Source organism: Ochotona curzoniae, unplaced genomic scaffold (assembly GCF_017591425.1).
Source record: "Ochotona curzoniae isolate NIBS_2020 unplaced genomic scaffold, NIBS_Ocur_1.0 contig_2321, whole genome shotgun sequence".
Taxonomy (NCBI): Eukaryota; Metazoa; Chordata; class Mammalia; order Lagomorpha; family Ochotonidae; genus Ochotona; species Ochotona curzoniae.
In genome coordinates this window covers 17,934,341-17,961,671 of record NW_024465421.1, presented here as the reverse complement: position 1 = coordinate 17,961,671, position 27,331 = coordinate 17,934,341, and the positions used below count along the sequence as shown (strand labels likewise).

The window sequence follows — 27,331 nt, the reverse complement described above, 5'->3', positions numbered from 1 at the left end:
TTAATCCTCACACAGGCACCGAGTCAGGCACAACAGGTAGCTACAAATCATATCTAAGTGAAAGATCTCTTTCCTGCCTAGAACACTCTACCATACTTTGGAATTAGGCTTAAAAACTTAGCAAACCTAATTAGTTCCCTTTAATCCTACTTTTAAATATCTGGGTGTTAACCTGCTGTCTAGAGAAAATTAGTTATTGAATCTTGGCCTCAGGATATCCACACTTCCTGTAACAGAAGGAACTAGTTAATGAAGAGTGTGTGAACCCAGTGGTATCCTCTGAAATGTAGGTTGGCAGGCTCAGACCGGGCTCAGCCATTGCACATGAGCAGGACAGGAATGCCAATGCCAGCACTGACACTTCCCTGGGCATCAGGAAAGGAGGTAGAGAGAACACGGGCTGTCGTCTGAAGCACTAGTAAGCTTGTGTGCCTAGAGGGGAGCACGGAATGTCACTCCACCTGTGCTGTCCACAGCCTGAGGTTCCCAGGTTGTTTCAAAGGGCACAGTGGCTTGTGGATCCAAGCAGGAGACAGTATTTCATTGTTTCATGAATCCGTAACTTTTTTGCCTGCTCAGACCAATGGTCCATCTGCCTCTTCCTTGGTACTGGAGAACATAAAAGTTTTAATCTTCACTCCCACAGCCCAGGCCCTTAGAGTAACCTTAGTAAACAACTCAGCAAGCATAGGATTAGAGGTATGTGAGAAGTGTATTTATTAAGAAAAAAAAAGGTGTATTTACTGAAAACATGACCAAGTTCTAGGCCACTGAAAATCAGTAGCCTAAAACCAAAACCATCAAAATCTGACCCAAATCTACCCTACCTGAATTCTGGTAGTGAATTGATTCAAATGGAATCCACTGAACTACTACTACTAGAAAATAAAGACTTCCATTTACTATGAAAACTAACAAATTTAAGCTTAATATGTCTCTGGCTTTACATATGTAACTAGACTTGACAAATCTGCTGTCATGACAAAATGTCTAAACAAAGCAATAAGCCCATGAATGTGTTGGGCACCCGTGAAAATCACTGAAAAAGGAGGTGGAGGGAATCCAAGCCTTATTTGGAGGCAGATAATCATCTGTCAAACCCAGTTTACGTTATCTCCTTCACATGTCTGTGAGAGGATTAATGGCACAGTTTGTTGTGATAAAGTAGGCCAAAACTGAATATAACATGTAATCATTCCACAATTAAAGCTATAGCACTGTACCCAAAATTTTTATAAAGCTGTCCTAAAGTTTGGAAGTTATCTGATGTCAGGAGTGGTGATAAATACTGCATTTTGTCCCTTGACTACCTTCAGTCGCTACCAGGGCAGTGACGTTGACAGCACAGCAGCAGTCCACGGGCACAGCCACATCCTGTGCAGGTCACCCAGGGGCACATGGTGCTCGGTCAGCAGTGCTCCTCAAGATCGCCAGGGCAGTCCCAAGTTCAACATGGGAACAGTTTTTGACCGTAAGTTCAAGTCTTGGGTTGCAAGTGTGACTCACAATACATGCAGTACGCGTCAACTGTTCTGCCACATTGTGTTCAAAGCCTCATCCTGCCAAAATAGTTCTTGTAGTGGCGTAGCTCACAGACACAGTGGACAGCCTGTATTTCTACACATCATGAACTCTTTGCAATCAGTTACCACCCATTTCAAGATTTTAATTTAAAACAAAGACATATATAGGGTTTTTTCCAAGAACACGATGTCAATTTCATGGCAACATAATACTCAAGACTACCTATTTTGGATTCATATCAACATATTTTTAATGGATAAGTTCTTTCTATAATTTAAGAACAAGTGCTCCATTTCCCCTTCCCCACAATAGGAAATATGGTTTAAAATTGCAGCGATGTGATTAAATCTCAGCTCATCCATTTAATAGCTTATAATCTAGCATGAAAAGTATATAAAGAACATTGTTAATGTAAAGGAATGCAAAGAAAAATGGCTAATATAGTATGTCAAAGATAGGAAAACATGTTTAAATGTTAGCCCTAAATATAAAGCCAATTACCTACCCATTTTGCACTGCCAGCCACACAAACACCTCCACTTGCAGAGGTCAGAGTGACAGCGCGGGCAGGCACACTGCCTCTCTGCCTTAATTCCTTATCCAGGTGACTCGCCAGAGTAACCAGGAGTTAAAAATCGTAACAAGTTAACTGGGAGTACTTTACGATTTTCAAAACCCACAAGACATTTTTTTTTTAGCAGAAGTGCACAAATTCAATGAAACTTTTTATAATTAAAATGGTTTCATGCTATTTTTAGAGGTATGCTCTCCCATGTCAATTTACATGGCAACATGTACATACACTGTAACAGTGAAAGTGCTTTAATAGCAAACCTAAGTGGTTCTAAAAATGTGTTCAGTTTAAAAAGGAAAATATATTCAAGTAATTTCAATGACTTTTGAACTTTAAACATTCATTATAATTCAAGTAATTTGTTAGTATTTATTCTTATTAACACAGAAGTACAAAAAGAACTGTTAGATTCCGATCAAAGCTTCCCTACTTCCCTGAAAAGTAAAAGCCCAGGGGTTTGTAGACATAAATCAGTCTCATGCAATTTCACAGCCATTAGTATAGCTGTAAGAAGCTGTAGCAGACAGCTCACGTCCGTAAGATAGTCTCATTCGTGAAATGACTGGGAATTTCCTACTAAGAGACCATTGGATTAACTTTTATGACTAGAAGACTGGGCTTTGCTTTTCTGAGGCGACTGTGGGGAAGGGAGCTGTCATTGAACAAAGCATCTAATTTAGACCACACATCACGAGCCTTCAACGCATGCACACGCTGAACATCGAGGATGCTTCCAGGGAGCTCGGCGACTGCTTTCATTTCCCCTTTAGGCTCCTGAAAGACTCCAAAATCGCGGTACTGACAGCAGACAACTTTTAGCAAATTTCAGCCTTAAGAAAACTCAGTCATTTCAAATAAGTGACAGAAAATGTGTACTGAGCTTGATTCTACTTTTCCTTACTAATTCTGGTTTGTGTAGATTCTTGTGATTGATTCTTAGTATGTTCTCTTTATGTTACTGGATTGAGATTCAGAGCTTTGATGAGAACAGGGTTCAGCCAACCTTTAGTTACTGACAAAGATTAAACTGGGTATCTTTGTTTCTTTTTTTCTTATCTTATAGACGTGGTACTTGTCAAGGATATGGTTTTATAACACATGCATGCTGCTCTTGGAAACACTGAGTGAGGCATTTCTATCAGTTCTCAACATGCTTGCATTATTGTAAATTCCACTAAGTTAATCAGTGGGAATTACTATAGGGGCACAATTTATTAAACTTTACTTATAAAAGGTACAGTATGTTGTTCTCTTTAAAAACTTACTATGTTTAATCATATTAAAACATAAATTGGCAAGAAGTAACTGATACATCCAGTAAGCCAGTGTTCCAGCCACGTAAAGGTATCTAATTGTACACATGCACTGGATAGTAAAAAAGATGTGTTCCAACTAATTCTTTGCTTTAATACAAACTTGAACATTGTTTTTGTAAATGCCTAATTTAAAGTGGGTAGGGAGAATATAGAAAAGTCCAAGTAATAAAATGTATTCGGTTACTTGTGAAAGTTAAAAAGCTAATGCAACAATGTTACATACAGATAAAAAAAAAACATTATTCGAAAGCAATTCAATACCGAAAAGGGTTTTCAAATTGAAGATTTTATTAACATGGTACTTGTTTTTGTAACATGTGCACACACACACGCACACTCAGAATGATCTGCCTGGGAAAAAGGACTGAATAAACCTATGGGGAAATGAGAAATAAAAAAATTCCTGTTGGTTTTCATTATTATAGGCAATTATGTCCACATCACTTACAAAGCTATCGCCAAATCTGTCCAAGGAAGCTAAGTCAGGGGGTAGAGGGACCTTGGGGGAAATTCAACAGTGGCATAGCAGAGCTCTCAATATGAGAAAGCTGACATAATGTGGACTTTTGCTGTGAATTTTCTCTCTGCAAAATATGGGGAGAGGTTTATCAATGGGCAGAAAACAAGAGAAGGCGGTGTGAAGTAGGCTTTTGCAGTCAGTTTTTCTCACAGTATTGTGCAGGGTCATCGAAAAACGCTTAGTCTTTTTCTGGAACCAGTTTCAGCACTTTTCCAATTGCAATGGTCTTACCTAGAAATGAAATTAAAAAACAAAAACAAAAGCAACTTTCAGCAGTTAACAACAAATCTTTGTAGATATTGTTAGTTTAAATCATTACAGTACTCTTAGAAGGTCAGTTCCCAAGTTTATTGCTAACTCCAAATGATGAGGTGCTTGGAGCGCGTGGGTGCATTTAGGGGAGCTGGGAGAGAGGATTTTCTATTGAACAGTGAAAAGGAACCAATTAGAGTAAATGCTACAAAATGGCTGATGCCAAGAGTGAAATCACCATCATCACTTTTCCCTTTCTAGATGCTTCTGAAGTTATAACATCAGCATCTAATGATGGTTGTAAATACAGAAATTCATTGAATTACAGTATAAACAGGTCAGATTCATGGAAAAACTTCAGGTTGGGGATCCTTTACACAAAATCCCTAGCATCACAAGTGTTTGGATTTTCAGTTTTTAGAATTTTGGAGCATGCTGAGCAGGCACAGCCTAAATATTAGAACTCTTGCACATCGCACTGGTAACTCACATAGTTCTGGGTCTTAAAAGTTTCTTAGATTGGGGATGCTCAACCTGTGCCTCTCAATAAAGGCACTAAAAACCTCCTTCAGTTCTTAAGCAACTGAGAGATGCAGCAATACTGGCAACCACTGACTCAGTAATGTTCTGTGGAATGAAAGGGTCACAAAACCTTAGGGTCTTAAGAAAAAAAAAATATATAGAATAATTCTGGATTCCCGCTACCTTACTTTCTTGCCTGCCTGAAATGATCACGTTCTGACTGGCAACTACAATTAGCATGACAACCAACAATAGCTTCGTTGTCATCAAGAAGAGCTGATAAGGACTTTTAGAGTGAAGGGAACACTGTCTTCCAGCTCTGTCAGAAGCTTCCCCAGGACTTGGCACAGTTCCTACTGACCACAGGTACACTGTGGATTTTTGCTGAATGAACTGGCTACTGTGGATTTTAAATGAACCATGAAGTTGTGTGCAATCTTAAAAAATAGTTATTTAAGTTAGAAATGTTAATCACTCATAAAGTTAATATCCTGTAAAAGTCATTCTATTTTCACACCAAAGAATTCGTGACTTTAACCAAGGAAGGCAGCCAATTTGAATAACTGAGGCAGAAATGGCTGCATACAAAATAATATGAGTATTACAATACCTCTAAAAGATGAGGCACTCTGCTGTTCAATATATGCAGCTTGTACATCATTACACAATGATTACTCTGGCCGGTGCCAGCGTGGAGATCCACTATGACTGACCAGTCTGGAAGTTCTTACCCTCATCTCTTAAGGTGAAACGACCCATCTGAGGGAAGTCCTTAAAGGTCTCAAGGCAGATGGTTCCCGCTGTCCGCAAACGAGCGATGCACACTTGATCTTGTTTCACAAAACGTGGTCGAGTCTTACTTTTTTCTCCTGACTTTTTGTCTACCAAGCAGATTAAGGCCTATCCAATAAAACAGAAAATCAGAATTATGCCAAATAGAAAACTCTAAGAATGAAAGTGCACATGAAACACCATCACTGTTACCAACTAAACTATTAAAGTATCTTAGAACCTATAAATGAATAAATGATCCTCAAAACTCACCGTTATCTCAACTTCCTCAATGCAGGTATGAATATGCAACACCGCATTATAACCTGGGCAGATGATGGATTTGTGCTCTATAATCACTATCTGTCAAAGAAACAAAACATTCGCAATTAAAAAAAGTTTTGTTTTATTGAAAAGGCAGAGCAAGGGTGTAGGGGGACAGACGGGAAGGGGGAGGGAGGGAGGGAGATCTCTGCTGGCTCACTCCGCAACGGCCAGGCCAGGCTGAACCAGCAGCCAGGCCCAGGTGGGGGTGGGGACCTCCTAGGTGCACAGCAGCAGATAGCTGGCCCAGAAGCAGGGAAGGGAATGTGGGTATCCACAAAGGCATCTCCATTACTAAGGCTATAACACCTGTCCCCCAAATATTTTATTACCAATATAAAACTACAAACTAAAAAATCCCAAACCAACTTTCACTCAGTATTCTAAAGAGCCACATAATGCCACAAGAATTAGTATTCCACATAATCTCAGTGTGCTAATCAATGTAAGTTACTTCTATGTTTTAAGTGCTAGGTCTTTCTAACTCTGGATGAGCCAGACTGCCTGACCTCAAAGCATGAATTTCAATAGTCTACACCCTAATGATTCTGGCAAGTGCCTGGTCAATTTAAAACACAGCAGTAGACTTCTTGTTCACAAGTCACTGAAATGTGAATTTACCATTGTTTCTCAACACTCATGGACCAGTAAAAGTAAGCAATTTTATGTACCTGGCATAAAAATCTCTATAGAATTCAAAAATTCCATGACAAACTTTGTCATTCTGAGGATGTCAAGTTGCCAGTTACTCAGACTACATGTAAGCTCCTGACTGGAAAGTTCTCTTCTCTCAATGGAACACACAAAGTATGACTCCCAAGGCAATCGTGCTCATGTCAAAGCAAAAAGACAGTTTGTGTAAAGTGTAACTAATGGTATTACTGTCACAGATTGACAAAGAGAAATCAACATAGATCAAAAATAACAAACAGCAATGAATATATCCTACCCAGCGAGCACTTTTGCCCCTTAAAGGAAGTTGCATGTGCGAGATATGTCACGGACATGATTTGTCAGTGGTTTATACTTTTTCAATACCCCTCCACACACTAATGGCGGTAAAATGGCAGGACAGCACTTCTCAGGACAAAAGCAAGTTCAGCCAGACATGAGAGATCCCTAAAGCCTCTACAGTAATGTTTACCTGGGCATCAAATGTTCGTCCAGAATGACAAAGGTTATTAGCATCACAAAGGATGAAACCTGGAAGAATCTCTTCCTCTTCAATTCCTTTCAGTCTGATTTTGAGGTTTTCTCCTGGGGCTACAGAATCAGTTTCTACATCATCAGAAAGTATTCCAAGAACTTCCACATTGTGCTTAAAAGAAATGAAGATTGGAGATTTTTTGACACATGCATTGTAAACACTAAACACAACATGACTTGAATTACAAATCACTTTTTCTGTGAAGTGAATCATTAGCCAAATACTTATTTGAGTATCAACTCTCACTACATATGGATGTCATGAATTTAATGGAAACAGTATACTACAAGTAGAAGTTTCAATTTTTTTTAAAGGTTTATTTTGTCAGGGCCCAGCGGAAGCCTAGTGACTAAAGCCCTTGCCTTGCATGTACTGGGGTCCTATGTGGGCGCTGGTTTGTATCCCAGCTATTCCATTTTCTATCCAGTTCCCTGTTTGTGGCCTGGGAAAGCAGCAAATGACTCTACGTGAGAGACCAGGAAGAAGCTCCTGGTTCCTGGCTTCAGACTAGCTCAGCCCTAGCTGTTGTGGCCACTTGGGGAGTGAATCGGCGGATGGAAGATCTTTGTCTTTCCTCTGCTCTGTTTATCTGTATATTTTGTCCGAAACAGGGAGGTTATTGTCCATCCACTGATTTACTTCTCAAAACATCCAGGGTTGGGAAAAGATGAAGTAAGGAGTCTGTAACTCCATGTGGATTTCCCTCACGGGAAGTAGGGATCATTGGGACCATCATTACTGCTTTCCAGGCATGTTAATGGGAAAGCAGACTGGCAAATGGAACAATGGGGTAGTGGCCTGTGTAACTGGGGGAAGGCCTGACTTAGCCCTGCCAGCTGCAGTTACTTGGAGAATTTTTTAATTGAAAACATTAACTCTGAACTTTTCATCTTGTAAAACCTAAAACTCCATACCCAGTAAGCAACTGCTGAGTGCCCCACATACCAGATATCACCTTTCTGTTTCACTATGGGTTTTTTTTTTTTTAATTTTCAGGATTTATTTATTTTCTTCTAAACTATTTACTATTTATTTACACTGGGTTCACTCTCCAAATGGCCTCAATGGCTGGACCTGAGCCAATCCAAAGCCAGGATCCCCCAGGCAATACAGGGTCCCAAGGCTTTGGGCTGTCCTCAACTGCTTTCCCAGGCCACAAGCAGGGAGCCGGAGCATGTAAGATGAAGATCTAGCCATTAAGCCATCATGCCAGCCCTGACTGTGTTTTTCATATGCATATACATCAATTTCAACATTTTTACGCATCAAAGTAATCTTTTTAATTTCAGTTTCCATGAACTTTTGCAAACACCCTCATATAACTGAATCACACACTGATTGGTCTGTGATGGTTTATTAATATGATTCCATGACCTCAAGGTCATATAATGTGCCATAATATGCCAAATCTCCTTTATAAGGATAGTATTCACTACATGTATATGCACATCTGTTCATCTGTCAATAGATATTAGGTTACTTTCACTTTTCAGCTACTATCAATAATGCTGCAACAAGCACTGCCAAACCAATATCTGAAAAAGGTGCTGTGTGCACTACAGTCTGGTTTGAGTCTCAGCTGCTCCACTTCGGAACCCTATCCCTTGCTAAAGTGCCTAAGAAAAAGGGGAGGCTGGCCCAGGTAATTGGGCTCTGCCACCAACATGGGAGACCCGCAAGGGGTTCCAGGACCACCTCTAACTATTCCAAATAAACCTCGTCTCTCCACATGTTAACACTTGCCGTTTTCTGTTTAACTGTTGCTGTTTTTTTCTTCGTAACAGCTATTCCGCATATGAGGTACTGTCTCATTGTGGTTTTAATTCTTACTTCCCTAATGGCCATGAATCATATTCACATTCTTGATCACCATTTACACTTCAGTTCCGTAAGACATCACCGTCTCTCAGTGTCTGCCTCAGCAGGAAGCTGTCATCAAGAATCAAAGCTAGATGGCAACCTTAGATACACTGATGACCTAACAAATGTTTTTTAGCTGCTAGGCCACCACGCTGGGCCCCTGACTTGATTAAAAAATATATATATATATATATATAAATAATATCCAGTATATTATATGTATATATAATGGTGTGTGTGTATATATATATACTAGATATTAAACCCTTACCATCTATAGATACAGTTGCAAATATTTTCTCCCATTCTATATGCTGCCTACTCAATATTAGAATTTATAAAACATTCATGAGGCAGACAGAGCTACCAAATTTGACAGGAAGTCAAAACTGCGAGTTGAAGTTTGAAATCACACCAGAGATTCTAAGGTGAGACACAACTGTCTTAGCCACCAGGCTGAACCTGTAGTCTTGTACCTGATTCAACAAAACAAAATCCTAACTTTTTAAAAAGTTAAAGTCTTCGAATGGAAGGAAACCAACCACCCCCTTGGAAAACTCTGGCTCCCCGCTACTCGTTAAGATCCACCCTGAATGGGAACGAGCGTCTCCTTACCTTGTTAGGCATCATCACAAGTTGCTGGCCTTTACAAATGGATCCCGATTCCAGCTTTCCCAGGACCACAGTGCCCATATCCTGTTAAAATCGAGTTTCAGACTTTGATCGCTAAACTGCTGCAGCTGAACAGCCCAAAGTGAAAATTCAAGGAGGTTACTTATAAAGGAGCATCATTAGCTCAGAGTGGCAGAATGGCTAAGAACAACCATAACCACGGAGGTAACAGGCTGTGATAATTTACGCAATAAGTATATATAAATGCAGGATGTTAGTAGTAACGAAGCATTTTATTCTTTCAGGAGAAAGCATGTAATGGACTCTCCCCTGGAGATGGAAACTGTATGAATCCAGGTTCTATGGGTCTTAGCCTGCTTCCTCATATGTGAAGATTTACTCAAGAATCTTAGAATGAATTCAGAGGAGCTATGAGTACTCAAAGAAGACAAAATACAAATGCCTATTGCAAAACTTATGACCGAATGGAAAATTCAGCAAAGAACAACCAAGTCTAATTTTTAAAAAACATATTTAAGCTCTAATGTTGGTGAGGCTATGATAAAACTAATGCTAATGCTGCTGGTGGTCATTTAAATTAGCACAATATTTTTGGAAGCTAATTATTGGTAGGTATGAACTAGAATGTGAAATTTTTGGGGGGCCCAGTAGTTTACTGCTAAGAAGTGATCATTGCGCTTGGAGCCCCCTCCTGTCACTAAGGCTCTTTCTTTCCTAAATAAATCATACTTTGCAAACTTAAAAAAATAAACAAATAACTCATTGGGTTATTGGAAAATAGCTGACATAAACTAAATTTATAAATTTGAAGTACCTTGTACTTATCCACAATTGGCAGTCTGATTGGTCCATCAACTGATCTATTGAAGTTTGGCAAATTATCCAGATATGGAATAAATGGTAATCCACTGAAAACAATGAAAGTTAATGAGTCAACACAACTAACAAAATCTGAAGAACTTACATGACTATAAGCAAAAGTAATTATATTTTTATACTGCTCTATTCTCTTCTCATTCAACCAACTTATTATCAATTTCATGGTATTTATTCCCAAAAAGCTAAAAAGTAATAGGTCAGGATTAGATTCCCCATAAAGTTGTACTAACATTTAGAAAATTATTTTACGTAAACAACCCAAATGTAATCAAGTGATCACATTCTGTATTTTAAGTATATAGATAATATTTACTTAAAAAACAAAGTTACAGATAGAAGACAGAGATCTTCTATCTGCCAGTCCACTTCCTAAAAGGCCACAATAGCTGGAGCTGAGTTCCTTCTAGGTCTCCTATGTGGAGGACCTGGGCCTTTCTCTGAGCTTTCTCAGGCACATTAGCAGGGATTTGAATGGGACACAAACCTTTGGCCATATGGGATGATGGTGCCACAGCCAGTGACTTTACCTGCTATACCTCAGTGCCAGCCACTCCTGTTAGTGCTAAGGTCAATGTTGTCTTAACTAAAACTGAAGGGTAAGAGATACTTACATGTACCAAGGACAGAAATCTGACTGCTCTTTGAGGTTTGCTCCCGTCAGCCCTGAACAGGGCATGAAGTGGATGTCCTTCTTGGGATTGAAGCCAACTTTTTTCAAAAATGGCACTAGTTTTTCTTTACATTCTTCGTATCTAGGAATATTTATAAATAACTCAATTATAATGTAAACCAAGTAATTCTAGTTTCATCAGTAAACACATTAAGGTTTAAAAAAGCTTCAGGAAAACGGTATATAGTAACAAACCCAGCCTTTGTTCTACTAACTTATCTATAAAAACAAGTGTGACATTTAAACTTACCTCTCGTTGCTCCAATTTACTGTCGGGTCATCCATCTTATTAATAAGCACAATTAAGTGTTTTACACCTGCCGTCTTGGCCAACATTGCATGTTCTCTTGTCTGTCCTCCTTTTTCAAATCCAGTTTCAAACTCTCCTTTCCTGGCGGAGATGACCTATTCCAATAAATGAAGCCTTTCACTCTGAGCCACCCTGAGACATACAACTTGTCGTTTCAGTTACATCCAAGTTTTGGCAAGAAAACAGAAGCAAACGAATCACAATATATGTACTTTTTAAATGCAACAATTCAAAAGTATAAACTTTGTAATGTTTCTTCTACCACAGAACTTTCCAAAATTGGGTATGTGTGTTTACTATTATTTACGTGACCTAATGTCAATACACTGTAAAAATTGCCAAGTGATCACAGGATTCAAGTGCCAGACGGTTCCTTACTCCTTCCTGGTGGGCTGGCTTCCACAGACCTAGGTTCTGAGACAGTAACAGAAAACAGCAAAGGGAGAGAAAGCTGAAGCACTGCAGAAATGAATTACAAAGATTTCGTGCGCAGATTAACCTGACCAAAGTGAGTAAGATGACTGTGGTTATTACAGATCACTACAGTGTCAGTGTGGCTGTCAACAAACACTCAAATAGATTGTAAATGTCTTCCTTACCAGCACAGCCAAATCAGCTTGAGAGGCGCCACCAATCATATTAGGGACAAAGCTCTTGTGGCCAGGCGCATCTAGAATTGTGAAATGCTTCTTCTCCGTTTCAAAGTAGGCACGACCCACTTCTACTGTTTTACCTTTGTCTCGTTCTTCCTGATTTGTATCTAGGGCCCAAGACAAGTACCTGAAATAATATTTAAAATAACAGTCTTATTAAGAACATGAGTGTTTTAAGTATGTTCTTCATTCAAAATGTATGATGGCATTCAGTTTTATATCTGCGTATAGAAATTAAATCATGAACAGGACGACTAAAAACAAAAATCAAAATAAATCTTGGATGACTGTGATTCAACCACTTGAAGCTTTTACATACATCCACATTACTATACATTTTATAATAAAAAACTATACAGAAACAAGCTGACAACATTCACGGTAAAGACTGGTGCCAGAGAGTTAGCCAATAATGAGCTCCGTTATGCTGCATGTTTACAATCATCTGGCACAAAGTATACAAATAAGCACTTTCTGGAAGAGAATTTCTCCACAGTCAAGGCCACCAACTACTATTGCTAAGCAATGATGACCTGCTACAAAATATCATCTCATTATTACTTTGTTTTGTAAAAATTATTTAAATAGCTCAACCTATGCATGATACTAAGTGTGGTGGCACAGGGACGCTGGTGTCCCATGTGCACGATGGCTCCCTCCCTGCTAATGCATCTGAACAAGAGCAGAGAATGGCCCACATGCCTGGGTCCCTGCCATCCGTGTGGGAGATGTGGATGGAGCTTCAGGTTCTAGGCTTGACTTTGACCCAGCACTGGCTATTGTGGCGAGTGAACCAATCAGATGGAAGATTTCTGTTTCTCCAACACTATCTTTCAAATATATACATGTTTTAAAACAAATGTCAGGTTTCTTCCATGTTCTATGTTTCATAATCTATAATTCACTTTTAGTATAACAGTGATTAGTAATTTCTTCCACTTGATACAGAAATGCATTTTCTTTTAAATGATCACTAAATCGTTAAGACTTGATAAAAATCATATATATGGGTCTGGTGGTAGCCTAGGGCTTAAGTCCTCGCCTTGCATGCACCAGAAACCCATATGGGCGCCGGTTCATATCCCAGCTGCTCTACTTTCCATCCAGCTCCCTGCTTGTGGCCTGGGAAAGCAGTCAAGGATGGCCCAAAGCCTTGGGAGCCTGCACCTGTGTGGGAGACCCAAAAGAGGCTCCAGCCTCCTGGCTCAGCCCCAGCTGACCATTATGGTCACTTAGGGAGTGAACCAGTGCATGGAAGATCTGTCTCTCCTTTTCTTTGTAAATATGACTTTCCAATAAAAAAAAAAATCTTTTAAAAGATTTGTATGTTGGGGCCCGGCGCGGTGGCGCAAGTGGTTAAGTCCTCGCCTTGCACGCCCGGGATCCCATATGGGCGCCGGTTCTAATCCCGGCAGCCCCGCTTCCCTTCCAGCTCCCTGCCTGTGGCCTGGGAAAGCAGTTGAGGACGGCCCAAAGCTTTGGGACCCTGCACCCGCGTGGGAGACCCGGAAGAGGCTCCTGGCTTCGGATCGGCATAGTATCGGCCCGTTGCGCTCACTTGGGGAGTGAATCATCGGATGGAAGATCTTCCTCTCTGTCTCTCCTCTCTGTATATCCGCCTTTCCAATAAAAAATAATAAAAATAAATCTTAAAAAAAAAAAAAAAAAAAAAGATTTGTATGTTGGAATGCATCCAACATGGTAGCTAGGACTGTGGTGGCCTGTGGGATCCTATTAAGAGGCTCCAAGGCCCAGAGTGGTAGCCTAGCGGCTGAAGTCCTCACCTTGAACACACTGGGATCCCACATGGGCACCAGTTCTAATCCCAGTGGCCCTGCTTCCCATCCAGCTCCCTGCTTGTGGCCTGGGAAAGCAGCAAAGGGCGGCCCAAAGCCTTGGGTTCCTGCACCCGCGTGGGAGACCCAGAAGAGTTCTTGGCTTTGGCTCAGTTCAGCTCAGCTCCAGCCATTATGGCTGCTTGGGAATGAATCATCTGATGGAAGATCTTCCTCTCTCTCTCTCCTCCTCTGTGTGTATCTGACTTTCAATAAAAATGTTAAAAAAAAAAAAAAAGAGACTCCAGAAAGAGGAGGCAAAGGGCCTCCCTTGTCAATCTCACACCAACGGTGCTTTGATCCTGGTACCTCACCCTGCTTACATGTGTGTGACACGAGTTGTATATCAAACCTGACAATTGTAACCGATGTCTGAGCTGAACTATGTTTGAAGTGTTGCTCTGCTGAATGTATACAAACTGGAATCCTGGAAATAAACTTTGTCAGTTGCCTAAGAGAGTACTGTCCCCCCATTTCTTTTTAATAACACAGAGGAACTCCAGAGACAGAAAAGTTTCTGTATGTCCCCTTTCTAATTGTTCTTGTACTAATTCTATAAGAGCCTGCAGTTTCTCTTGATTTAGGGGCCAATGAGTGTCCATACCGGTGTTTCGGACAACAGGCTCAATTGTCTCAACAGCCCCTACGAAAACCCAGGCCCTGACAATGTAGGTTAGCAGATGCAGTAAGTAGCTCAGTAGTTCCTTGCTGACATTTTCCTAAACCTTTTCCCCTCTCAATATATACATATGCATGTATGTTTGCCTTAGCAACAAGCCTCTGGTCAGGACACCAGCGTCTTGCCAGCTACATGGGAGACACAGACTATTTTTCTAGCTCCTGGCTTCAGCTTGGCCCAGCTCAAATCATGTGGGTATTCAGGAGTAGACCATGGATGGGCAGCCTCTGTCTTTGGCTTTCAAGTAAGTACTATTTTTCAGAGGTAATTTATGGCACCATAAGTTTATTATACCAAGTTTCTCTGTTTTTTTCTTTAGCTTCTCTTTCATATTTCTCGAGCGTCCTTTTATCAACCATTCCAGTCAAATACCTAAAAATATTTAGAGAAAAAAGATCATTTAATTACAAAGTACTCAATTCTGCTAGAGGAATCTTAACTCTACAAAAACAGGTATTATAGGATCTGTGCTGTGGTATAACAAGTCAAACCACCATCTGCAGTGCCAGCATGTCATATGGGCTTTCTACTTCCAACCCAGCTTCGGCCTGGATGAGCAGCAGATGGCCCAAGTGCTGGGAGACCCTGGGAGTCTCTGCCTTCAGCCCAGCCCAGCCCAGCCTGGTTCCAGCTGCTGCAGCCACAGTGGGGAGCAAACGAGAGGATGGAAGATCACTCTGTCTCTCCCTCTATGTCTGTAATTTTTTTAAGAAAACAAATAAAACTTTAAAAATTGGAAAACATGTATTAAGCTCAAATTAGAGTTAAGGGGAAGAAAGAATGATTTTACAGTGTGGTATTCTGACAGAAGACAGCTTAAACCAAGTAATCATGGCTAGTATCACCAATAATACATAAAACATATTGAATAATGAAAACATGATTATTAAAATCATGTTGCAGGCATTTGGGAGTTGAGGCTTGAACCAGCATATGGGAATGCTCGGTCTCAAAAACAGAAATGTAAAATAAACATAAAGCTAAGTAATTTAGTATACTAAGCCCACTGAACATTACAACTTAGCCTAGGTGTTAACAGTTAACATTAGTCCACAACTGGACAAAAGCTATTTTATGGGGCTAGAGGGGCAGTCAGTTAAGCTGCCATTTGCAAAGGCAACAAACAATATCGAAGCAACAATTCAAATTCAGCTGTTCTGCTTCTAGTCCAGTGTCTGTGGATACTTCTGCAAAGGCAGCGGATGACAGCCCAAACACCCGGGCTCCTGTCTGTATCCTAACCCAGATTTAACCACTGAGCTGTGGTTTCAGGTGAAGTGGGAGATCTTTAAGAAGTTTCTGGCTCCCAGCTTCAGATGGTCCCAGCTCTGGCCATTTCGGCCAGTCGGAGACTGGTCCAGTACATAGAAGGTTGTCTACCATTCCTTTTCTAATTCGGCCTTTTAGATTAAAAGACACTACAACACTACAATGTAGTATACTGCAGAGGGTCACATGTTTACCTTCTTGGCAGCAACCTCGCATCACAAGAGAATTTCGACTGCCTAAGAAAAGCTCAAATCTCACTTCTTCTAAATGCATTTGGTTTCTGTACCATCTGTATATCCAAAGCAGATTAAACTTTCTTGAAATTTAGGGTTCTGTGTTTATTTTTACAAAAAGACAGTTTTCAGAAACAGAATGCTCCCTCAAGCTGACATTGACTAAAATATGCCAGAAAATACTAACAGTGACCCCAGTGCAAAATGACTTAGCGTCTTCCTCCTCCTCTCGGAATTCTATTACCAATTTTCCTTCATTTCTCTCAACCTGATTTTTCTTTTTATAGCTGTAAGAATATTTATAATGTCTTAAATCCATTCAATCAACTCAACTCTTCTTTAACAAAGATGCAGACTTACATTATTTGTCCTCCAATGGTTGACTTCCCAGCATCTGGAAGGAGCAACAGTCTAAAGGTTAAACACATAAGCAAGCTCTCGCTCTGCAAACACCACTGCAGTTACCATTTACATGATCTAAACTCTGCAAACCCAAGCGAGGTGCGTCAGGAGAGCGGACGTCAAGCCTGTTCTGTCTTCAGTCCCGTGAGGCCTCCCTCAGTCAGGCATGACTTGGAAACACTTTACTCAAGAGCTGTGAACTACATTTGGTAGTCTTCTTCCTTGCACTTTTTGCAAACAGGCACACATTTCTTGATATATTTCAAAAGAGCTCTTGGTACTAAGGCAAGAAAGGCATGCAATTCTGTATTTTCTTAAGTGTTGCCTGTTTTCTTAAACCAGCAATCTGGCTGGTATCTAGAAGGTGCTCCAAATTATTAACTTCTTACTTTACACAAAATTTAAATAACCTCATAACAAATAAATGATCTGAAATTTATACACACCCAAAAAGGCATTTCCAGGGACTGGTATTGAGGCATATGGGATTGGGATGTCCCTGCAACACTAACAACCCATAGAGGCACCAGTGCGTGTCCCAGTACCTTCCTGTGAATGCACCTGGAACAGCAGAGGAAGATGGCCCAAGTGTCTGGGCCCCAGCTAGCCATGAGACCTGGATGAAACTCCTGGCTCTGGCCTGGCCATTTCACAGAGGGAACCAGTAGATGCAAGCTCTCTCTTTTGCTCTCTCTAACTCACCTTCCAAATAAACAGGTTTTCTACAAAACAGGCACACTTTCTGGGATATGAATGAACAGGCATTGATGTGTACGGAACCCTAACCGTGGGCTACCGACCAATGACACATCACTGACAATCATACAGAAGTTTCTTGCCTTCCAGTGTCCACATCATTACCAAACTACAACAAAGTAAAAATCTACCAAGCTAAAGAGAATGCATTTTAAACTGAGTTTTAAGCAGAATGTTCTTCATGCCTGAGCGCTTGGGTCATCTCTTCTCCTCTTTGCTGTGAGTGCACTTACCCACATGCCCAATGAACACCACATTCACGTGCTCCTTTTTGGGGGCACCGGGAGGTGCCAGCACAGACTTGGGCTTCGGGAGCTCTTCTTCTTCCTCCATCATTTCCTGGGCACTGTCCTCGGCTTGCCTTCCATCTCCCAGGGAGCCACCCCCCGGCTCGGCCTCACTTATTTCTTCTTTGTGTTCCCATGATTCTTCTGGGGACATCTCCGTCTCTCCATTTTCTACTGAATGAATACATTTTCATTTAGTATTCTAGAGAAGATTTTATAATCTATACTTTAAAATACTCTGCATACACAGTTCCATTTCTGGCTGTCCAGTGACACATAAACAGGAAAAATCCTTCACAAGAGAAAAGGCTACCAGTTTCCAGGCTGGCCTCAGGGCTGCTGTCAGCCGGGACACTCAGAGACGGCTCCTGGCGCTCCACTGCCATAAGGACAAACAGAATGTAAACGAGAGAACAAACCTTCCTGCACGCCTAATGACCCAGTGTCAGGGTTCCACGACAGTGGGGGAGAAGGGACAGCTAAACCATGATAGGAGGCACTTTCCTTTTCCTCTTTAAAAAATGGAATGTATCAGCTTTAACAATCTCTTTGGGATTACAAAACCCTTAAGGAGTAACAGTTAGGAAAAAATTTTTCAGAAACCAAACAGAACAGATAACAATTATTTAAACTGACTTTAGCATTCATCCACACAGTTCTCACTACAATCACTAAATTCATTAAGGCAGCATTAATATCCAACTGCTTTTTAATATTAACAGCAAAGACCCAATGTGTCTTAAACACGAGGATTGCAATAACAACACTTACATCTGTACCTTAATCTTGAGAGTGTAATAGTTTCATATGAATGTATTAATATAGTCAGAAGTTTTCTTACCAACAGGTTCTGAAAGTTCCATGCTAATAGCTGAATTTGAGCCTAGTGAAAAAGATTGAAACATTTTTTAAGAAAATATTTAAGTTTGCACAGAATTCATGTTTGTAATCTAAGATTTCAAAAAGTTACATCATAATAAAATTACCTTCACACAATGACTGTTCCTCTTGAGGGGATTCCACAGGTGCTATTGAATAGAAATAAGTTCTATGAAAATCTGAGACATATACTTTCTTCTTACTTTTTGCACACAGTAAGATCAAAGTTCAGTAACATACTACAAACTTCAGCAACTCAGGTCAATAGAAACTCAAGGTTTCAAATGAGAAATATGCTTAACATACTGCGAAAAAAGCTACCAATCCCAGCCAGCTGTACATAAAGCAGCCTCAGTCCCTGCAATGCACTCCTGCGGGCATGCCTGTCCTCACACTGTCCAACCACCAGCCCGGCCCAGGCAGTCAAATCCACAGCTCCTCTCTGACCCAGGGAGGCTGTGACCACTGACATGTCATAATCACAAATGTTCTTCAGATTTCAGAATAAATTAAACTTTATCCCATGAAGATAAAGAAGTGTTTCTTTAAAGACCCTGAAATAATACAAACCCTTAAAACATCTGCAGAAAAAGTGACTCCAATGACTGGAGTTTATCCTATAACAGAACTTTATGATTAAACAATAATCCAGTTCTACAGTTTAGCACATCAGGTGATCACTGATCAACCTGAAACATCTCTGGACAAAACAGGATAAGCATACACTGCTACCCAAGACATATCTGCTTTTTTTTTTTTTAAGATTTATTTATTTTAATTGGAAAGTCAGATAATACAGAGAGGAGGAGAGAAAGAGGAAGATCTTCCACCCAATGGTTCACTTCCCAAGTGATTGCAACAGCTAGAGCTGAGCTAATCTGAAGCCAGGAGCCAGGAGCTCTTCTGGGTCCCCCATTCCGGTGCAGGGTCCCAAGGCTTTGGGCCGTCCTCAACTGCTTTCCCAGGCCACAAGCAGGGAGCTGGATAGGAAGCAGGGCAGCCGGGATTAGAACCAGTGATCATATGGGATCCTGGTACATGCAAGGCGATGACTTTAACCACTATGCTATGGCACTGGGCCTGACATATCTGTTTTTAATCACTGATGAATCCAAACGATACTCCAATATGCGCCGTGTGGTAGGCTAAGTCTCTGCCTACAATGCCAGCAACCCATGTTGGTTTAAGCACTGGATTCCATATGGCTGCTCCACCTTTGATATAGCTCTCTGTTTATGACCTGGGAAAGCAGGAGCCCCAATGCTTGAGCTCCCTCCCACAGCTGCCCCCCAGAGTCCACACGAGCGGATGCTGAGAGCAGGGATGGAACCCCAGGGCGCGCCGTGTCTAAACGACTAAGCGCAATGCTTGCTGCAGACTACAGTATCAAACCACAAGGGCCACAGAGGTTGCTATTACTAGACTAAGCTCCAAAATCAGTGGGTGTTAATCTTGTCCGTTTATACGTGGATATGACACCAGTAAGCTATTCAGCCTTTCCAAGCCATAATTTCTCTTTCTAAATGGGCCAACAGTACTGAACCCTCAAGAGAATACTAAACTGCTCAGAAATTATTACTACAAGCACAAGAAAGCCCCAGTAAGAACTGCAAAATCCTGGCAAGGCAAATGCAGGCCCAGTCTCTCAGATAATACATGCTGCAATGAGCTTCAGACGCACCCTCACCCCCAGCTTCCAACAACAGTGTGGCAAAGAAAGCCCCACTCCAGCAGCTGGCCAATGTGGACTTTAGATTCCACCATGTCATTAATGTTGGGAGCAGCCTTAAGACACTGAGCATCTCTGCACTTGACCTATCTGAAAACAAACTGATAGTGTTACAGCCACTGCAGCCCCGGCATTCTATTTACTCAGTCTCCAAAGCAATGCCACTCGTCACTCTGGTGAGCTTCTCCACAGTGACTGAACCCACCGTGCTTTCCAGACAACCCCAAAGACAGTCTTAGCATTTCTAGCCAATTTACTTTAAAAACAATTTCAGGTGCACTAAAATACCTAGATCATCTCCAGGAAGCCCCCAACAGCGAAGCTTATCTTTCTGCTACCAAAATCAGCCAGAGGAGCTGGACCCAGAGGGCAGCAGTGACACGCAGACGTGTGACAGACAATCCCGCAGGACGCCACCAGTGAGTGCCACCTTCCCGCGTCCTCGGGTTCTGTCAGGTGAACCGACTGATACTCATCACCTAACTGAAATGTGTTTGGAGCTGAGCATCACACTCCCAGGCCAGGCTGCAGAAAGACGCCCGGGGAAATCCTTCAAATGTTGCTTCTCTCCAAAGTGGGATTATGATAGGCACGTTTAATTTGCAGCATTGTAACAAGTAGGCTTCCTCAGAACAAAGTGATTTGTGAATAAACAAAATATACCCATGCCTTGTCAAAACTACTGAAAAGGAGGAATGGTCTGGAGGCTTGGGCATGAACCAATCAACAAATAAAAAGACAGAGGCCCTCAGAACAACCAAGAACCTTTAACTAGTGGCAAAATTCCTGCTGTTCAAATACAGTCCAAGAACCTGAATGAGCCAACAAGCTTTAAGCGAACATGCTCAATGGATACATTAACCAGAAGCACCGCTGCTACACTTTCCTGCTGTTTCATACAAAAGAAATCAGCACCACAAAGACAACCAGTTCTCAATTTTCTGACAGATACAAGGGAAACAAAGAAAAGCCAGGGTGTTCAGTATGGCAGCCTGGCTGCTAAAGACCACGCCTTGCATGCGCCAGGATCCCATATGGGCCCAGACTCTAATCCCAGCAGCCCACTTCCCATCAAGCTCCCTACTTATGGCCTGGGAAAGCGGTCGAGGTCCCAAAGCCTTGGGACCCTGCACCCGCATGGGAGACCCAGAAGAGACTCCTGGCTTCTGGCTTTGGATTGGCTCAGCTCCAGCCATTACAGCTACTTGGCGAGTGAACACACAGACAGAAGATCTTCTCTGTCTCTCCTCCTCTCTGTATATCTGACTCCCCCCCCCCCAAAAAAAGTGTCTGGTGGTGTCAAAGAATCAAGCTGCAGCTTGAGCTGCCAATACTCATCAGCAGAGCATCTCCACTTCCAAACCAGCTGCTTGCTCATGTACTGGGAGCCCAAGCACTAGGGACCCTGCACCCACATGCAAGACCCAGAGTTTCACAATTTGGCTTTTACCTAACTCACTTCTGACTGTTGCAGGCATTTCAAACTGACTAATAAAATAAATAATAAAATAACAAAATCTTTTGTTTTTCAAAGATTTTTTATTTATTTGTATTGGAAAGTCAGATTTACAGCTAGAAAGATCTTCCACCTGAGGGTTCACTCCTCAAGTGCTCACACTGGTGGGAGCTATGCCAATCCGAAGCCAGCAGCTTCTTCCAGGTCCCCCATTCCGGTGCAGGGTCCCAAGGCTTTGGGCCGTCCTCGACTGCTTTCCCAGACCACAAGCAGGGAGCTGGATGGAGGTGGAGCAGCGGGGAAAAGAACCAGCGCCCATGAGGTCCTGGCGCACGGAAGGCAAGCATTTACCCACGAGGCTACCATGCTGGGCCTGACATGACAGCTATCTTTTCATGTAGCACAATTTCAAAAAAAGGGAAAAACAAAGAAGAATGAGGTAACTATGTACTAACAGCCCTACACAAAATCAATTTCCAACAATTTCAACCACTACTCAACCTGGCGCAGCAGTAGTTGGTACATGCAGCTGTTCCACCAATCACACTCTCAGGACATTCACACAGGCAAAACCATAAAACAACAGCCAAATCTAATAATCAGAAAACAAAGGAAGAAAAGCACATACAACTAAAGGCACTGAAATTCTTTTTATTATAACACTGCTCTTTCTACTGTATTCCATTTATTAGCACACAGAAACCTAGAAACACCTGCATGTTAAACTGTGCCATTCTGGTTACCACCATGAACCTGACTTTAACAGTGTTCCCACAGGCCTGGTGGAGCACTAGGTTGGGCATTCATCCACAAAGCCAGCATAGCATATGGGCACTGGCTCAAGTCTTGGCCGCTCTGCTTCCCCAATTTCCTGCTAAATGCACCTGGGAAAGCAGTGGAAAATGGCCCAGGTTATTGGGAGACTCCAAGGAAGTTCTGGGTCCTTGCTTCAGTTCCGGTCCAGCCCTGACCACTGCAAACACTTTTCAAGAGAAAACCAGCAGGCATGGTGTGGAAGCCTAGTGACTGAAGTCCTTGCCTTTCACACGCTGGGATCCCATATGGGTTCCTGTGCTGGCAGTCCCACTTCCCATCTAGCTCCCTGCTTGTGGCCTGGGAAAGCAGTAGAGGATGACCCAAAGCCTTGGGACCCTGCACCTGTGCAGGAAACACAAGAAGAAGCTCTTGTCGTTGGATTGGCTCAGCTCCGGCTGTTGCAGACCCTTGGGGAGGTTGGTCCTTGTCCTTCCTTTTCTCTGTAAATCCGACTTTTCAATAAAAATTAAGAGAGAGAGAGAACCAGGAAATGCAAAGATTCTCTCTTCTAACACCTCTATTACCTTGCCTTTCAGGGGAAAAACAATGATGTTCTCAGGTTGTCTTCAGTAACTGCGAGAGAATAGAATAACAAAACCAAAGGGGGCTGGTGTGGCAGCTCATCAAGCTAATACTTCACTGGCAAGCACTGGCATCCCATACAGACACCAGGTTTGTATCCCAGCTGCTCCATTTCCCATCCAGCTCCCTGCTTGTGGCCTGGGAAAGCAATGGAGGACAGTGTAAGGCCTTGGGACCCTGTACCCATGTGGGAGACCTGGAAGAAGTTCCTGGCTCCTGGCTTCAGACTGGCTCAGCTCTAGCTGTTGCAGCCATTTGGAGTGAACCACTGGATGGAAGATCTTTATCTCTCTTTCTCTCTGTAAATTTGCCTTTCCAATAAAAATAGATAAATCTGAAACAAGAAACATCCTAGTGCCATTCTAGACAAGAGACCCACCACCATTCATTTCTCAGACCCCTCTCCTCTCTGGCCAAGTGTTGAAGGTGGCTGCTTGCCCTTGTAAACACACAAAACAAATCACAGTGCTTCCAGATGCCAACTCCACACAGACTCTGACAATACAGAGTCAACTCCACCTCTTAGGAAGTATCGAAGACTGCTGGTTTTAGTCTACACTCATTTTTAAAAGACACGGAGGGTAGAAGGTGTGAAGAAAAACAAAACACAAAACCATTATTTTAGAATTTCTGGTTACTGTAAAATTCCAAGTAACCATGACAAGCACTGCAGTGCAGAACATTAAGCTGCAGCTCACATCAGCATCCTGTATCAGAAGGCGAGTTCGAGTCCTGGCCGCTCTGGCTCTAACCCAACACCTGAGAAGCAAGCAAAGGTCCCTGTGGGAAACCAGGATGGAATTCCTGGCTTTGCCCAGGTCCAGACCTAGCTCTAGCAGGCACTTGAGAAATGAAAAAGCAGACAAAAGACTTTTCTTCCCTTCTTTATTACTGCTACTCAAATACAAAAATACATCTTAAAAACAGTCAAAAAAAAAAAGGGGGGATGAGCATGATGGCTCAACTGGCTAGTTTCCACCTTGCAGTGCCAGCATCCCATATGAGCACTGGTGCATGTCTCAGCTGCTCCACTTCCCATCCTGCTCCCTGGCTGTGGCCTGAGAAAGCAGTTGAGGTCCCAAAGCCTTGGGACCCTGCACCTGCATGGGTAATGTAGAAGCTCCTGGCTTCAAATCGGCTCAGCTCCAGCCTTTGCAACCATTTGGGGGAGTGAACCAGCAGATGAAGATCTTCTCTCTGTCTCTCCTTCTCTCCATAAATATGTCTTTCCAATTAAAATATTTTTTAAAAAAGGAACATGCTTTAAAAAAATGGAAAAATTGAGCAATTCATACAAATAAAATAGATCCCGAGAAAAAAGGGGAAAAAAAGCTCATTGTCAGAGAAAGGCTTGTTTCATTACATGTTAAGCTTTGTCTTCCAGTTTCCCTAATTTTTGGGCTCCTGTTTTAATGAGTATCACTTGGCCAATTTACTTGGTCCTATACAGAAATTGCATGTAAAAGAATTATACTTACTTCTACTTAAATGGGTTCTACCCCATCATTCCTTGGGAAATCTACATTCTCAAACTGTCACAGATCCATGGCCAACATCAGCGCCCCAGTTCCGACCCACCCTGGCCACCCCAGAAAGCACAACTACCGCCTCCCAGGAAGGGCAAGCGACACCTGCTACAACAGCATCTTCTAGCACTGGGTCACCAAGCCGTGCTCCATTTCACAAAAAGGAAAAACAAACAGGCCAGCCAGTCTCCAGGAGCAGTGCGACAGGCACTCTTCCCAGACAGGCACACTTAAACACCATGCTGGAGTTCTGACTGCTGGGCTCCTTGGCAGCTGCCTGGCTAACTAGCTTTAACTGCCCAACTTCAGCCACCGCTTCCCAGAGGAGGCAAACCCGGCAGGGCACCGGCACCAGCGAAGTCTCGCTAACTCCGACTTCTTTGTAAGCTCAGCCCGATGCTATCTCCAACTCCCCCCCTGCTTTTCCCAAGCATCATTCTCTGAGGCCGGCATTCCTGTGGAGCGCGGGGCCTGAAGCAGGCACTCTAACAGTCTCTCACCCCGGGCCTTCAGAAGGCATCTTCCACTCGACTGTTTCCTTAACACTGACATTTTGTAGGGGTAACCAGCAAACCCAGCAACACCAAAATACATCTCTGATTATTAACAAAACAAAACAAAAAGCGATCCTAAGGAAGTTTTCTTAGCAACAGGCAGTCCCCTACACATTTCTGTATCTTCAGCTTCTAGCAGTGGCAGTGAGAAAAGGATTTTATATAACAGTAGAAATGATCCGATATCGGGAAGTGGGAAGAGCTTCTGTGTAAGTGTTCCCGTGTAACCATTGTGGAGCATGGCTCCACGGATGGCTGGCCCTGGTGACCTGCTGATGGCTAGGCGGCCTGTAAACAGTCCCAAGTCTAGCCAGACTGGCTACAGACCGGGCCAGCGGGAAAGAACCTGGCCACGTCAATGGAGCCTGCAAGGCTGAGAACAGGGAACAGACCCTTTCAGGGGCCAGCGAGTGAAGTAGTTTTAAGCACTTGCTGTAACAAAAGAAACACACGCTAAGCTTCCTTGTTGGAGAGGAAAATGCCAGCCGCCCACACAGCACAAGAAATACCAGTCAATAAAAGAACCAAATCCAAGCTCTGTGCTCACAGAGCTGTCTGCCAGGGCTGCAGCGACACAGTGCACGGCGGAGCCTCACAGATCCAGCCTCTTCGTGGCTCTAGTTAAGGCCATCGGGACAGCTGCTAAAGGCAGCGCGGTGGGGAGCCTCATTCACTCCATCTGACATTCCCACACCACCGGTTCCTGACAGCAGGCCACCTACCCACCCAAGGACTCTAAACACGGGCAGATTATTCTATAGACCAAGCACCTCTGCAAGCTACGCACCAAGGACTGGGACAGGCAGTGCATTCTAACAAATGCGCAAGGGCTTCTGGACCAGACCGCTCAAACACGCGCAGAAAGGGAGCTAGACCACCTGAATCAAGTCCACGAGCCTTAAAACCACGAACACTCTTAAATATGTCACCGATCAGGAGAAAACGTCTGGGTCCCCACTCAAGACAAAAAAAAAAAAAAAAAGCAAATCAACGTGGTTTCCCATCGCCCCTGGATACCACGAGCTCTGTGGTGCTTGGAGACCTTCTGAGCCCCCGCGGAGCACACGCCACGCTGCTATGGATGGACATGTCTGAATGGGAGAACCAAGTTTCGGGGCCCTGACGAGGCGGCAGTGCACGCTGGGACTGGGGCCACAGACATTTCAGGCGTAATTACAGCTCGCGCGGCTGGGCCTCGTCTAACGCCAGCACCCTGGGTTCCCGGGGCCTCGTGGTCCCCGCTCTGTCCCATATGGCTCCCGGAGGGTGTGGAGAGCTAGGGCAGGGCTCGGCCCAGGGCCGCCCCACCCAGGCCGGCCGGCGCCGCGCTGCTGTCAGCGCCCCACGTGCCGCCGGGGGTCCCCCCAAGGCCGCCGCACAGCCCCGGGTGGGCTCCGCCGGCTGCTCCCGCCCTCCAGGGCCCGGCTGCCCACGCCACCCACCCACATCCCCGCGGCCCCCAGGACCTCCCCGCCGCGTGCTCCGGCCCCCACTTTTTAAATTTTTTTTTTTTTTTTTTACCCGAAGGGCCTCCCGCGACGCCCCCGGCTCCGGGGTTGCTGGCCGGGGCTGGCGGCGGCTGCGCCGGACCCCGCAGGAAAGACGGGACGAACTCGGCGGCGTGGACGTTGGGCACGAAGGGTTTGGCGTTGACGTTGAGTTGCCGGCTGAAGGCCGCGCTGAGGTGGTCACGCTGGGCCTCGGCCGCCGCCGCCGCCGCCAGGGAGCCGCCGCCGCCGCCGCACGGCCCGGGCCCCGGGGCTTCCATGTCCGCCTGGTCCCAGCAGTCGGGCGCCGAGTCGCTGCTGCCGCCGCTGCTCCCGCCGCCGCCGCCACCGCCGCCGCCGCTGCCCGGATCCATGATCGGGGGGGCCGTGTGTGTGGCGGAGAGAGGGCGGGAAATGGAGGCGGGGGCGACTGCCCGGGGAGGAGCAGGTCGCGCCGAAGCCGGGGAAGACGGCGAGGGATCACGACCAGGAGCTAGCCACACAATGCCCGGCGTCGCCGCGGCCGCGGTTCCAGTCCCGACTCGGCACTCACGACGACGGCGGCGGCAGCGGCTGCTCAACCCTCCGCGTGTGTGCGAGCCGATCTCCTCCCACCCAACACCAACCACCTCCGACTGCCTCTTCGCCAACCTCACGCCCGGCGCCGACTGACCCTTCGCCGCCACCCGTATCGCCGCCTTGGTAGTTCTCGGGTCTGGCCGTCTCCGTTTATGGCTATGGAGCGCGGCCGACAAGGGAACTACAAGGTCCGGCAGCCCCCGCGCGACCTCGCTGCGGTTTGCCCGGGGACCGACGGGAGACGGAG

At 43.9% G+C, this 27,331-nt stretch overlaps 1 protein-coding gene across 5 annotated transcripts; it reads right to left on the bottom strand.

Annotated features, from left to right (window-relative positions):
* Positions 1-3,684: 3,684 nt before the first annotated feature.
* Positions 3,685-27,145, bottom strand: GSPT1 (G1 to S phase transition 1). 5 transcript variants are annotated; one of them, XM_040973317.1, is made up of 16 exons: positions 26,540-27,145; positions 23,963-23,985; positions 23,864-23,906; positions 18,318-18,359; positions 17,423-17,650; positions 16,392-16,425; positions 14,824-14,901; positions 11,962-12,142; positions 11,303-11,457; positions 10,994-11,134; positions 10,318-10,411; positions 9,486-9,566; positions 6,948-7,121; positions 5,753-5,842; positions 5,440-5,608; positions 3,685-4,165 (listed from the first exon to the last, which is right to left on the bottom strand). In XM_040973317.1, the coding sequence occupies exons 1-16, from the start codon at positions 26,877-26,879 to the stop codon at positions 4,113-4,115; spliced, it is 1,926 nt and encodes a 641-aa protein (XP_040829251.1). In that variant the 5' UTR covers positions 26,880-27,145; the 3' UTR covers positions 3,685-4,112. The 5 variants fall into 5 exon arrangements, with proteins under 5 accessions (XP_040829251.1, XP_040829247.1, XP_040829250.1 ...); XM_040973313.1 differs by lacking the exon at positions 23,963-23,985 and having other exon boundaries at positions 26,493-27,145; XM_040973316.1 differs by lacking the exons at positions 23,864-23,906; positions 23,963-23,985 and adding an exon at positions 18,463-18,504 and having other exon boundaries at positions 17,423-17,647; positions 26,540-27,144.
* Between the last annotated feature and the right edge of the window lie 186 nt (positions 27,146-27,331).

Coding starts and splice junctions, on each gene's coding strand:
- GSPT1 (XM_040973313.1), bottom strand. CDS start 26,879: ATGGATCCGGGCAGCGGCGGCGGCGGTGGCGGCGGCGGCGGGAGCAGC. Junction 9,567..10,317: donor CAATTGTGGATAAGTACAAG/GTACTTCAAATT, acceptor CGATTTTAACAG/GATATGGGCACTGTGGTCCT. Junction 5,609..5,752: donor TTGAGGAAGTTGAGATAACG/GTGAGTTTTGAG, acceptor TTTATTGGATAG/GCCTTAATCTGCTTGGTAGA.